General features: G+C 42.7%; 1 protein-coding gene across 1 annotated transcript in view; it reads left to right on the forward strand.

Moving 5' to 3' along the window:
- The window catches only part of LOC146835008 (metalloprotease TIKI2-like), a 606,712-nt gene that overhangs the window by 377,407 nt on the left and 216,187 nt on the right, over positions 1 to 13,118 (forward strand). The window contains exon 4 of the mRNA XM_085602674.1: positions 3,018 to 3,192. Within this exon, the coding sequence (XP_085458800.1) occupies positions 3,018 to 3,192 (175 nt within the window). The remainder of the gene's footprint in view (positions 1 to 3,017; positions 3,193 to 13,118) is intronic.

A 13,118-nucleotide genomic window follows, 5' to 3' on the forward strand; every position in this document is an offset into this window, starting at 1 on the left:
GACCACAACCAGCACGAAGTACACCCACAGGGAACCAGCCGGGGAAGGAGCCCACCAACCCAGGCAGGAATATACGCCGGAGGGCAGGAGAGAGCGGACACAAGGGCACCGGCGTGCCCAGCCGCAACACCAAGACAGGAGCAGGCGCCAGCAGGGAGGGAAGGCCACAGGCCAGGAAACCCCACACGTTGAAGCTCAGAGCACCGGACAGGCACAGGGGGGCAGAAAAAAACAAGGCACCCCGAGCACGGGCCACACCAACACCCCTGGAAGGACGCAAGAAGCGCCCAGCAGCCTGAGCCGCAGGCAGGCACCCAGACAGGCACGCACCAGGGCTGGCCATAAAAGAACAGCAGGAACCAACAGGGCGGACAGGCAGCAGGCTGAAGAATCCGTGCGAACAGACAACCAAGCACCAACCAGGGGGAAACAGAAGCACGTAGGGCAGGAAGGCAGGAAGCCCACAGGACAGAGGAACGAACCAGGACGAACCTCACCAGAAAATAAAATTAGCCCAGGGGAGCAGAAGCGAGCACAGGGGAACGGGGGACAGCCACAGCACCCGCCCGCCCCGGCACACCCCCAGCAGTGGAAAACAGGGAGCCAAGGCCGCAGGCCAGCACAGCAGAAGAGCGCAGCACATGGAAAAAAGAAAAACGGCACCCACCAGGGGGACAGGCCAACCCCATAAAACAGAGACCGTCCCCCAACCCCTCCGCCCAGACGCCATTCAGCAACAAGCGTCGAGCAAGCGGAAACAAGGAGCTTTAAAGAAGAGAGAGAAACTTTGCCACCTTATGCCACTCAGACAGAGTGTGCGGGACTCGAACCCTTGTCCTGTGAGACCCTTTACAACCGTAGGCACAAGACTCACCATTGAGCTATAGCTCCTGATGACAGGGAACCCAGAACAGGAGGAGGAAGCACCACCCCCCCCCCGCAGCATCGGGAAGCAAGGCAGGGACACAGCGCAGAAAGCCACGCAACGCCCCCAACCCAGCAAGCAGGAACAGGGAGCGCCAGAAGCCAGCACGGACAAACCCCAACAGGAATCAACCAGCAAACGGTGAGACCAGAGGACGCCAGGCCCCAGAGCAAAAAATCGCCAGGCAGCAAGCACGGCGAGAATACCCCCGAAGCAGCCAAGCAAGACCCCCAGCCAAGACCGCCGAAGCAGCCCACCGTGCACAGCCAGACCCAGCAGGCAAAGCACAGAGACAGAGGAACAAGCATGGAAGAAATCGGAACCGCTATGCGGTACTCACCACAGGGGCAGGAAGAGCACACCAAAAGCGCCCTGCCCCCAAGACCCAGCCCAGGCGCCCTCCAAGACACCAGCGCCGGGCGAGGAAGAGAGCTGCAGCCACCGATCAGACATTGACCCCCATCAAGCATCATCCCTGCACCAACCTCAGGAACAGCAGGGGCACTGGTAGGAAAGGAGGCGAGCAGCACACCAAGGGAGACCAGGAGCACCGCCCGGCGCAGCCCCTGGGCTCCCATCTCATCCACAGCAGCGCGTCTTCCAGCCAGGCCAAGCCGTAGGAGGACGCGCGCGGTAACCCGGAAGGAATCCGGACATCCGGCGCCCCAGCCGCAAAGGTCCGGGCGCCAATCAACGCGACTCCCAGCAAGCCCAGCAGGCCAGGAGACGCGGAAGAGGATGTCGAGGACAGCCCAGCAGCCCCACGAGACATCCAACGAAGAAATCACAGGTAAGATCAGCACGTCCTAATCTGTCGGAAGACAGAAAAAAAGAACAGGCTGCATGCTGGGCTGGTACCGCTTATGTACTCCCAGCGGGAGGGAGTGGGTTAGGTATCCCAGCATGCTCCTGTTCTTTTTTTCTGTCGCGGAGATAGTAATCTCCACTTTGTAAGGAATGGGACGAGGACGGAGGGACCTGGGGGTAATGAGTCTGAGCTTCTTTAAGGCAAGTTAAAGTTGTTGCCTTAGGGCTTCACCCCTATCAGTGCCAAATCAGAAGGAAAAACGCAATTTTATATCGGGAACTGAATGCGCTACTGAGTCACAACGCTTTTTTCCCGGGAACACTGAAATTCCTTTCATAGCTTCTGGTCTTTTTACAAGCGCCTGAAGCTACAGTCTTGTCTCCTAAGCGCTTTGTGGTCCAGAACGGTGCTTCTTGGCCAGAGCTCCCAAATCATAAGCAGTGCAGTGTACTAGATCTGTAGAAGAAGATGCTGGATTATAGGATACAGTTGACTGTTCCCCCAAGGCATGAAACTTGGAAGAAGTCACCTGCTCTTAGGGAGCCTTTGTCACAGTGAATCAAGAGTAGAACACATTCTTCCCCGGATGCCAGTCACAGAAGGTGACGGATAGTGCCCTGTAAGGGCAGCTCATTCAGGGTCTGAATAGAAGCCCTGCCTCGCTCTCCTAGCTCAGGTAGTTCAACTTGATTTAGCCCTCATGGCCAGTAGCACCCTGATGGCCCAACACAAAGTTTTTTTTTTATATGACACTGCGTTTGATATCCTAGGATATTTCAAACTTTGAAGTTCCAATTTCGAAAAACAAAGTAGCACTCTTCCTAGGGGCAATTCGTAAATTACGAACTTCTGAAATTAAAACACAAGTTTAATTGTAGTGAGTTCATTCAGTGAAATTCGTAATATGGCATTCACTTTGGATTAGGGTCATACAATGCATTATGTACAAGCCGACTGCATTATAGATCTTTCCTTGCTCTGTAGGAATTAGGATACAACCTAAGGAATAACTTTTACTCATTCTTGTATATATGCATACCTGTATACTGTAAGGCACTTACACATGCCTTACAGCATGTTACTTAATTATGATTGCAGGTTGTAAGTTAACAAAATCTATTAAAATCGAATGAAGCATAGTAAATATTATTTAATCTTTAATAATTCTGATATTGATTTCTTTTGACAGCGTTGTTGCTTTGAATGCATCTTTAGAAAATGATCAGTAAAACTCTGAAATGGAAATATTAACCCAATATGGATTGTAACATTTTACATTCACAGCTCCCTAACTTTATCAACACAACCCTCCCCCCACATGAGCAAGTGACGGCACAAGAGATAGACAGCTACTTCCGGCAAGAGCTAATCTACAAGAGGAATGAAAGAATGGCAAAACGTGTCATGGGTCTATTAAGGGAGAACAGGGATAGAAGTTTCTTCTTTGCATTTGGAGCAGGTAAGGCGAAACAATTTTCTGTATTGAAATTAGATCACATTTCTATTGAAAATATACTCTCCTAGTATTCACTGTTTAATCACTTGCCGTATTTGCCTTATTCCCTTTTGCACAAAATTCTTCCCTCTTGTAACCGCATCTACCATACTGTGTAGAATTTAATATCTTAATCATAGATGCAGGGAGAAAGTACTCAGAGGTTTTAGCAGAACCTTTTATGCAGAGATATGCACCTTGTTCACTTTCCTGCTCCAAAATATGCTGTATCACCTTTATAGTGGTTCAGAGAAATTGTCATTTAATAAATCACATGACTGTGATCTAACTGTGTTCAGGTACTTCACTTTTCTCACTTTTAATATAATGTCTTTATAATGTGGAATAACATGGTGACTGCTTTCTAAGAAGCTGTAGGACAGTCCACACTTGAAGGTAGCTTGTTCTTTTGCAGATCCATGCAGTTGCCCCAGATTATGCTATCAATGAAGACAATTGACAGCACGGCTTCTAAAGTTTCTGAAACTGGCAATTGAAGACTTGAGTAGAGCTGCCCATGATGGCTGTGTAAAAGATCCAGCACCTGCTACAGATTGAGCATATAGGATTAAGTTATCATTTCTGCTCCTGGATCTAAAATGTGATTTAATTGACTCTAATTGACAAAGGTTGAAGGTCTAACTGTATTTACAAAGACGTAAAGGTGAAAGCCACATTGGGCTATACTAACTATGGGCTAATTGCTGCTACAATGTATGTTACAAATATTTATGAGCTGGACCAGAATTTTATATAACATAGCCCGGCCTAATAATCTTGTACTGCCATTTATATTCCACGTAACCCTTTTTAGTGATATTCTCATATATAGATATTTGTCTATTTTATTGCAGTTTACATTTGATTTGATTTTACCTATACACATTAAACAGCCTCTATTATTGATCACCTGGAGATCCAAGGCTGCCAGGGTCCATTAGTAACATTTGCACCTTGCTCTATATTCACTATACAAAGCAATTGAGGCCTGGGTTACTGGCCGAGTTCAGCCTTTCCTCCGCAAACTGGTTATTATTTCTTTATTGAAAAAAAGGATTTTACCTCTCACTGAATCCTCTGGAATTCAATAGTTTACCAAACTCTAGTCAGAAGTTGGGGTGTAATTACATACTTATTAAGCCAGTCGTGAAGAAAGCAGAACACTTGTGCATTTACTTCTTGTTCTCCTTTGAAGCAAATTATTGGGCTGCTACACTTGTGTAACTATCAAAGACCAAGGGCCTAATTTTGATCATGGCAGACAGGATACTCCGTCCACCGTATTACAAGTGCATTATATCCTATGGTATGTGTAATATGGCGGACGGGATATCTGTCACGTTTGTGATGGAGTATCCCATCTGCCACAATCTAATTCAAGCCCTAAGTACATGACATCTACCATATTTTTTAAATCTGTGTGTTTTCTTATCATTTCGGCAATTTGATATGCACTTTAATGCACTTTAATGCCTTTTCATGATTATCTCTCCCTGCGATCTACATGTCTTGCCAAATGTGCTACTAACCCTTTTTGAATTAAGGAAAAACAAAATGGCTATTTTTTCCTAAAGAGTTTTGGAAAATTGTTGTTCCTCTTACCAGATCTTTTCTATGTTTACAATACTTCAAATGTCAGCGACCAAAAGGAGTTTCATTCACTGTTTTGGCCATTACAATAGAGAGTTATACATGATTACTCTTGAGAGTCACATCGTATGTAGATGTGTTTTATTGTAGAGTCTTCAAGACAGTTTCCTTTACCAAAGACCGTTCATGAATGAAATCATATTTACAATTAGTTCCAAAGAGACCACTCTGGAGATCATTATGCATTTCCACACTGTTCCATCATAATTTTAAATTTGTCCTACATTTATTTCAAATGTAAATCAGAGTCTATGTTCATTTGCTCCACTAATTAAGTGCAAATTCACAAAACATGATTTGTCCTCGCCTTGCCTTCCTTTACAGTCTGTAGTTCCTTGCTGCAATAATCATGTAGTCAATGCCAGATAAAACCTATTGTAATTTTAGCATAGTTCCCTACACTGGGGTTTCATATTGAAATAGATTCTTATTAATTGAGGCCGCTTTTTATTCTACACTTTGACCTTCTGAAACATCTTTTGCATATGACCATAAAACTCCATGTATCAAAAATACAAGACAAGTTGCGATGCGAAGGTGACTATAGACTTTATATGTGTTTTATTTGAGCTCCCACAAAATAGTTGGCTGGAAGGCTCCACTGAGACAAGCCAATGACCTCTCACAGCTTTGGTGAAACTCAAAATGTGTTCTATGTCAGGTACTGGGAGAGGCAAGAGCCGAGGCTCAGGGATCAATAATTCAAAAAGCAATACAGTTAAACAATAAATCTATCCTGGTATAAAGCACGTAGGCCAGATTGATTGGTTCGCAACATTCTCTGGCATCATGCTAGAAAATGTGATACATGATCTTGATAGGCCTTCAACATAGATAGAACAAAGCACCAACCAAATTGAAGTTAAATCTGATAAAATCTGCATACTTCATATAACTGAACTGAGCTTCACGGTTTAATCTCTCATCAAGAATAAAAAAGTAACTATAGTGAGATACTGTTTCTAATGTAAATCCAATTGATAGAATAGGGGGTCTATCAGTCAGCAGTGGTAATAACTTAAATAATAATTGGAATAAGAATGAGTTTCTTCATCTGTATAAGTTGCCTTATACACTCACTTTCCCAAATGATGTATGAAATAGACACTAGATTAAATTAAGTGTTTAAATTTGCTTTCAATAAAAATTATAAAAGAATAATATGGCTGTTGTGGATAGTGTAAACATCAATATCAATGGTGATAATTTTACTTTCCTGTTGGAAATGGGAAACTAGGGCAGATGTCTTTGAATCTGGATTTCTTTCAACACCAATAGATGGGGAAGCAGAAAAGACTGGCAAATTAAAAGTTGGCATATTGTCTTGAGTCCAGAACGGACATGCACACATTGCACCACCCTTGAACATGCGGGGGGGGGGGGTGGGGTTCTGGAAAATGGGAGTGGCACTTTTAATAAGGCTGAGGAGGAGTTTCTTGAATCATCTTATCAGTTCTTGGGCAATGATACAAGATAGACAATGAATGAATGCACATGCTAGCTAGTACGAGGACTACAATTCTCATTCTATACAATGCAATATATACTTTACAAGGGGTTTGCAAAACAAACAAAACATATTTGTGGGAAGAAAAAACAAATTTATCCATTAAAAGAACATTGAACACGAAATAGGAAAAAGATGTGAACTTGGCACAAATGTGGAAGCACATATCATGTCAATCATACTAATGTATTTCCTTCACAAAGTACTTCAACATCCCGGGTTAACATGATAAGTTACACAATATCTTTTTGTGAACTTTGACTCATTTTTTGAGTTCCAAAAAAGAAGTTAAAGGAATCAAGCAGTCAGAAAACAAGAGAGATATTGTGCATTGAAAAAGAAGGGGCAAAAGAATAGAGTGTCAGATAGGTGTGGTACAGAAGGAAATGGTACTGATTTCAGCTGTGCTATCACAGCATTCATGCCTAAACACAATTGGGGCTATTCTCAAAGGTAAGTGGCACAGGTGAGTAAGTTACATGTGTTACTTTACTCTTACACATTTGAGGGACTTTACTAATTTTGGCTATTCACCATTTACAAGTGTACAGTTGCTCAAAAATGTATACTTACATGTCTACACACCCTGAATTTAGGGGATGGATCCTATCTGACAAGTGAAAGTTACTAGACTCAAAAAGAACAAGTAGTAAGTCATGGACACACATGGCCAACCACTGCTACTGGAAAATCCTCCTGTGGAAAATAATGGCTGCAGGGACTTAAAATAGAACCTCTTTGGAAATAATGTCAAAATAAATACATGTATTTTAACCATTTTAAAAATATACACATATAATTATTGTGAAAAATTATATATAACAAAAAAATAAATAATAACATATTTTGATAACATTTTTATTTTAAATATAAATATACAAAAGCAATACACAGAATTGTAGAGAAGTACCCAGTTAAGAGTAAAGGAAACAATAAAGGAAACAAGCCTAGCCCCAGTCAGCCCTAGTTTAGCCCTTTCATAATTAAATAACAATTTCCACAAAATTGATTGTGATCAAGAGGATAGTCTTTATTTTCTTCTCATAATGTGAAATATGAATACAGCCAATGTGCTTCGTCCTGTAGACATTGGGGCTTCTTCAGGGATGACGAAAAGAAAAAAGCTATGATAAACAATTGAAATCACATATATTAAACTTCTGTTACCATTAAAACCTATTGACACAAATGATTACAAAAAATTGTAAGACTCATGACTGCGCCAAGCCTTGTGCCCCTGAATATCAAAACTCCATTTGCCATATATATGTGCATGACATATTTGTTACAGAGTTCAGTACAAATTAGATGTGGAGGGCTTTGTAGGCGTGCTTGAGGATCTTGTACTGGCCTCTTTTCTGGATGGGGAGCCAGTGAAGGTTTTTCAGGCGGGTGGCGATGTGGGTTCATTTGGGGATATCCAGGATGAGTCTGACAGCAGTGCTCTGTATGGTCTGGAGTCTTATGAGGAGCTGGATGAAGATGCCAGCATAGAGGGCGTTGCTGTAGTTGAGGCGGCTGGTGACGAGGGCCTGAGTGATGGTCATCGATCACCCATTGCAGTGTACGGTTTGATTCGTAAAAACGAAGAATGGCACATTTGATATAGTGAGTAAATGTGAAACAAATACTAATATTGATTGTCAAAAGAGAATTAATTTTGCTTCCAGTAAAGGAAACATAAACATACATATTTGTCAATAAGATACAGTTAGGGGTCAGGACAGATTCCCACTCTATAGGCATTTTTTGATTTGCCTATAACATTTTACCCTTACATGATCTACATCAAATTTGTCAGTCGCTTTACATAGTCAGCTAAGGTCCAGGATGCAAATTTTAACTCAGCTCTCTGCATGGAAGAAAAGTTAAGGGGTGTAGGGTGGGTGAAAAGTGAGAGGCACAGAAAAAATGACAGAGGAAGACAGCCAAATTGAAAGAGACAGACATAGAGAGAGGAAGGGAGAGAGCGAAAGATAAAGAGTGAGCTAAAGAGGGAGACATAGAGATAAAGTGAGGCACAGAGAAAGAGGGAGAGAGGGTAAAAAGGCCATGTGACACAGGAGTTGTATGTTGCTTGGGTTGGGTGCATGGCGGGATGGGCCTAGGGTACAGGGGGTAAGAATACATTGTCATCATTCTGGCTCAAATGTGCTAAATCACTGAAATTGCCCAATTACTGTATGCAAGGGACAAAATTCATGTCGGCAGCTATGCATAAAACACCTATTTGGCGATGGCACTGAAAAAAGCTAGTGAAGCAAGAATTGAACATGACAAGCAACATGAGTTATGAGATGCATTGTGTACCATAACTGATGACTTTCACTGGTTTTGCACATTTGAGTCAGAATCATAACTCATGTCAGCAGCTATGCATAAAACACCTATTTGCCAATGGCACTGAAAAAGCTAGTGAAGCAAGAATTCAACATGACAAGCGAAATGAGTTATGAGATGCATTGTGTACCATAACAGATGACTTTCACTGGTTTTGCACATTTGAGTCAGAATCATAACTCTGTTTTTCGATGTGTTTTTTTATTTGATTATATATTGGTGGTAGCTAGTGTTTGTTTATGGTTATGTAAGAGTGGGTGTGTAAAAAGTGTGTCAAGTGCATTTCGTACCCTTTTTGCTTACTACTGGGACCTTGAGGTCTACTCAAATTAGATCTTTAAAAAGTAATTGACCTGTTGATCTACAAATATAACTCAATTATCTTTGAGCACTTGACTAATGGGGTTAATATTATCAACCTCTATGGTACTCCTTGTGTCAAATCTACTATGGTCATAGGCTTAGTTTCCCCTGCTAGGATTTGAATTTGTGATCTGCAGGTGAATTATCTACTACATATGCCACTAAGGCAATTTATCAAATAAGTGTAACTACTGTGTCTGCCTTTGTAGATGTAGCAGTAGCTATCTGAGATGCAAAAGCAAATTACAGAAACATCACCTTGATAATTGTAAGTGAGAGGGAAGTTCCCTCTAGCTCTTTAACCTAACATGCTGTATACAGGGCTTGGTTTCAGTAAAACAATGGTGGCAATAACATTATTGACAAGTCATTTAAGCTTGCCAGGCCCCAAAGCTACAATAATTTAAAACATTTTAGCCTTATGCTCAACACAATTTGAGTAATAAATATGCAGCATACTTCTCCTTTCTTCTTTGGCTCGATAGTGAGCAGACGTGTTTCTGCAATGTCCTGACCGACTCCCACTTTACCCTAAGCACTTTACAACAGCAAATGTCACTTTCATCCTTCAGATTCAAGTCTCTCATCAGAGACTTCTCTTGTATAGATGATGGAATTAATATTAACGCCTACACAAGTCCTGCCTTTCTAGATATTAACAAGAAGATCTTTGTACAGCAGAATGAAATGGAATCAGAGAGGATATCGGTGTCAGTTTCCAAAATTCAACCTATTTGTCATAACAGGCATGCTGTGACAGGAATTCCCGGCTGGGATACATCTCCCTCACTCTGTGATATCCCTCCTACAATTTCACTGGTATATCAACACTTTGGGGCCTAGTCATAAAAACAATGTTCCTGCAGTACTCTATTAAATGTTCTTGCATGCCTTGGTGAATGAGTCTCAAAACATCTAAAGCAGGAATACAGTGAGAATACTGAACTTACCATTCTCATAAATGTTTTTGTGAATGAGACCCCTACTGAACAGTTGTCAATTATTATGTGCTCTGCAAACTTTATATTATTATCAGAATGGTTTCCAGCTACTAATTTAAAACAAAAATTTATAAAAAAATGTAAACACATTGAGATGCCCCAGGGTAGGCAGGTGCTACTGGGCTCCAGTTTTGGTAGATGAGTTACTTTTCCACTGAAGTACTGGTATCTGCACTACAATGGCTCAGAAAACTGGACAAAGTACAACCCTTTCCACACTTGTCTCTCATGGTAGCTAGGTGAGCAGTCACTTGCTCCTTACAGAGGGGGACAAGAGCTCGGAGCTCAACAGGCACAATCGTGTATTTTCCAGCCAAGCCCAGGCCTTATCTTTTAGGTAAAATAAAGTTGTTTAATCTTCAGAAAAACAAAATACTAAATAGTTCAATCTGAATGCAACTACATGACTGGATCCTAGACAACAAGTCTCACTAACACTCTGTGGGCCAGATGTACGACCATTGAATTTTGCGACTCGCAAATTGCGACTAATTGCGAGTCGCAAAATTCAATGTACAACAGTGTCTCAGACACTGTTTGCAATTCCCAATGTGGTCGCAAAATGCATGTCTCATGAATATTAATGAGGCTGTCGCAATTTGCGACCCCGTTGGGTATAGCTAGCACTCCCAGGGATGGTGGCCTGCTGGGGTCAGCAGACCATTATGTCTGGGGCTGCTTTGTCAATAAAGCAGTTTTTTGTTTTTAAATGCAGCCCGTTTTCCTTAAAGGGATGCATTTAAAGAAAGAAAATAAAACTTTTCAGTTTTATTTTTTAAGGGCAGGCAGTGGTCCCTGGGACCACTGCCTGCTCTTAAAAAATATTTGCGCACCCATTCACAAAGGGGAAGAAGTAGGTGGTATACTGCAAGTTTTTTGCGACTGCAAATGCGGTCGCAAAACACTCATACATGGCATTTGCACTCGCTATTAGGAAGGGACGCCCTTGGCACGCCCCTATTCTATTAGTGAGTCGCTAACCCTAATTTGCGAGTCGATAATAGATTAGTGACTCACAAAATAGGGTTAGTACATTGTGCATCCATTTTTTGCGGTCGCAAAGGGGCCAAATGCCCCTTTGAGACCGCAATAAACGGTCGTATATCTGGCCCTATGCCCCTGCCTGCATTCTGTCTTTCAGCCATAGGCGATATCCCATAATAACATTCCCTTATACACTGTGAGCATAAACACTAATTAGTCACTGGTGCAGATTGCTTCATATACCCCCTGATATACCTCCACTGATCAGTTGTACAACTCAGTTCAAAGTCCTTTATGCTTTTTGGTCACTGAGGCATCAAAATCTCAAGTCTATGCAGCACACTCTTCTGCACATTTTTGTTTAATGTTCAAGTTGCAAGCTAGTGCCCACTTTTACTGGTTTGCTGGTTTGCATTGCAGTTCTAATGGCACAGGTGGTGCAGTTTGTGCACTTGACCCGGCGGTTGAAGCTACATTTCTGCTGGGTGTGTGCCCCTCCCTCCCTGAGCCACTACGAACCCAGGGGACCCCATCTCCTGGGGCTATATTGCTGCCCCCCCTCCTGAGCCTTCACGGCCCCAGGGACCCTATCCCCCATGACCTTCATGTTATATTTAGGGGTGGGGTGTGCAGCTCCCCTTTCAGAGCCACTATAGGCCCGGGGACCTCATCGCAGGTAGCCAAGGTATATCTTTTAGGTGGGAGAATGCAGTCCCCTACCCGATCCTGTTGGGGCACCAGGGTCCTCATCCCCCAGGACCCCTCCTCCATGAGCCTCTTGGAGCCCCAGGGCCCCTGCACAACCTGGCAGCTCTTTGAATGCAGCCATCCAGGTCAGAGCAATCTGAATTTCCTTCCCCCCCAAGAGCGCCAGCAGGGAATCAAAAGTCTGTTCCTATCTGGCGAGGGAACACTTGCTTTCCGTCTCCCTGCCTGCGCTGCCCCTGGCAGGTAAACTACTGCGTTCTGGTGCTCGCCTTCCTGGGACACAGTATGTGAGCTGCCCCCAGGGGCTTGGGTCCCAGTACCCTTTAAGGTTCAGGGAGAGGGGGGGGCGTGTGCCTCATCTCGTACACTTACATATCAGCCCCGGGTATGCGGCCCCTGGGGCTGGTTAGGTGCTTGGGATGGGGGCCGCGTGCCCTCCTCCCCTATAAATGTAATTTGGTCCCAAGGATGGGTTCTCTGGAGCCAATACAGGCTAGGGGAGAGGGATGGTTCTCCCCTCCTCTTTCGTTTTGAAGTAGTGGCCCTGGGGGATGAGGTCCCCCCAGGCTGGAGGAACCACAATCCCCCCTCCCTCATTTTTTAATTTCGTCCTCCATGGCATCTTGGCCCCCTCTTGTTTTTCACAGCGGCCCTCGGCCACCATTTCACTTGCTCGGGATTGTGACTTTTTTTCCAGTTTTTTTGGTAATAAGATCTAACCATATTTAGAAAATCCTAGAAATTCACTAAAACAAAACAGAGGGTAAAGTACATTTTAACTGGTGAATTTGAGATATTTTTGTTTTAAAATGTCAGTTTTTCCCTTATTTTAACACTTAAACAAAACATCACATTATTCTTAATTTTATCAGTGCAATCTAGTGTTTTGTTCTCCATTGTAAATAGCAAAAGTTAAGTGATATGTTTTAGTGAGGTGAATATGTCAGTGACAACATTAACTGTTTAAACTAAAAAAAACACAAATTCACCAGTTATAGCTACCAGTTATAGCTACCAGAGCTAACTATAACTTGCACCCCCAACATGCACTGCTTTTGACCTCACATATTACATCACTCATGACATGTTCTATAACATAATTTATGACATCACATCTGACATCTCAAATTACATAATTGATTATATCACTGATGACATCTTCCAGGCTTCTTTTATATGCATTACTCTATAAAATAGTATGGCATTAGATGCCAGAAACTAAGTACAAAATACCCCGGAATAAAAGAAAGCTTCATTAATGCCATCACACATATAACTCTCTTGAGTGTAGCAAGCATGTTTTATGTGCAACATTGACCCTATACCATACACTTCAC

This window comes from Triturus cristatus, chromosome 4_2 (genome assembly GCF_964204655.1).
Source record: "Triturus cristatus chromosome 4_2, aTriCri1.1, whole genome shotgun sequence".
Classification (NCBI taxonomy): domain Eukaryota; kingdom Metazoa; phylum Chordata; class Amphibia; order Caudata; family Salamandridae; genus Triturus; species Triturus cristatus.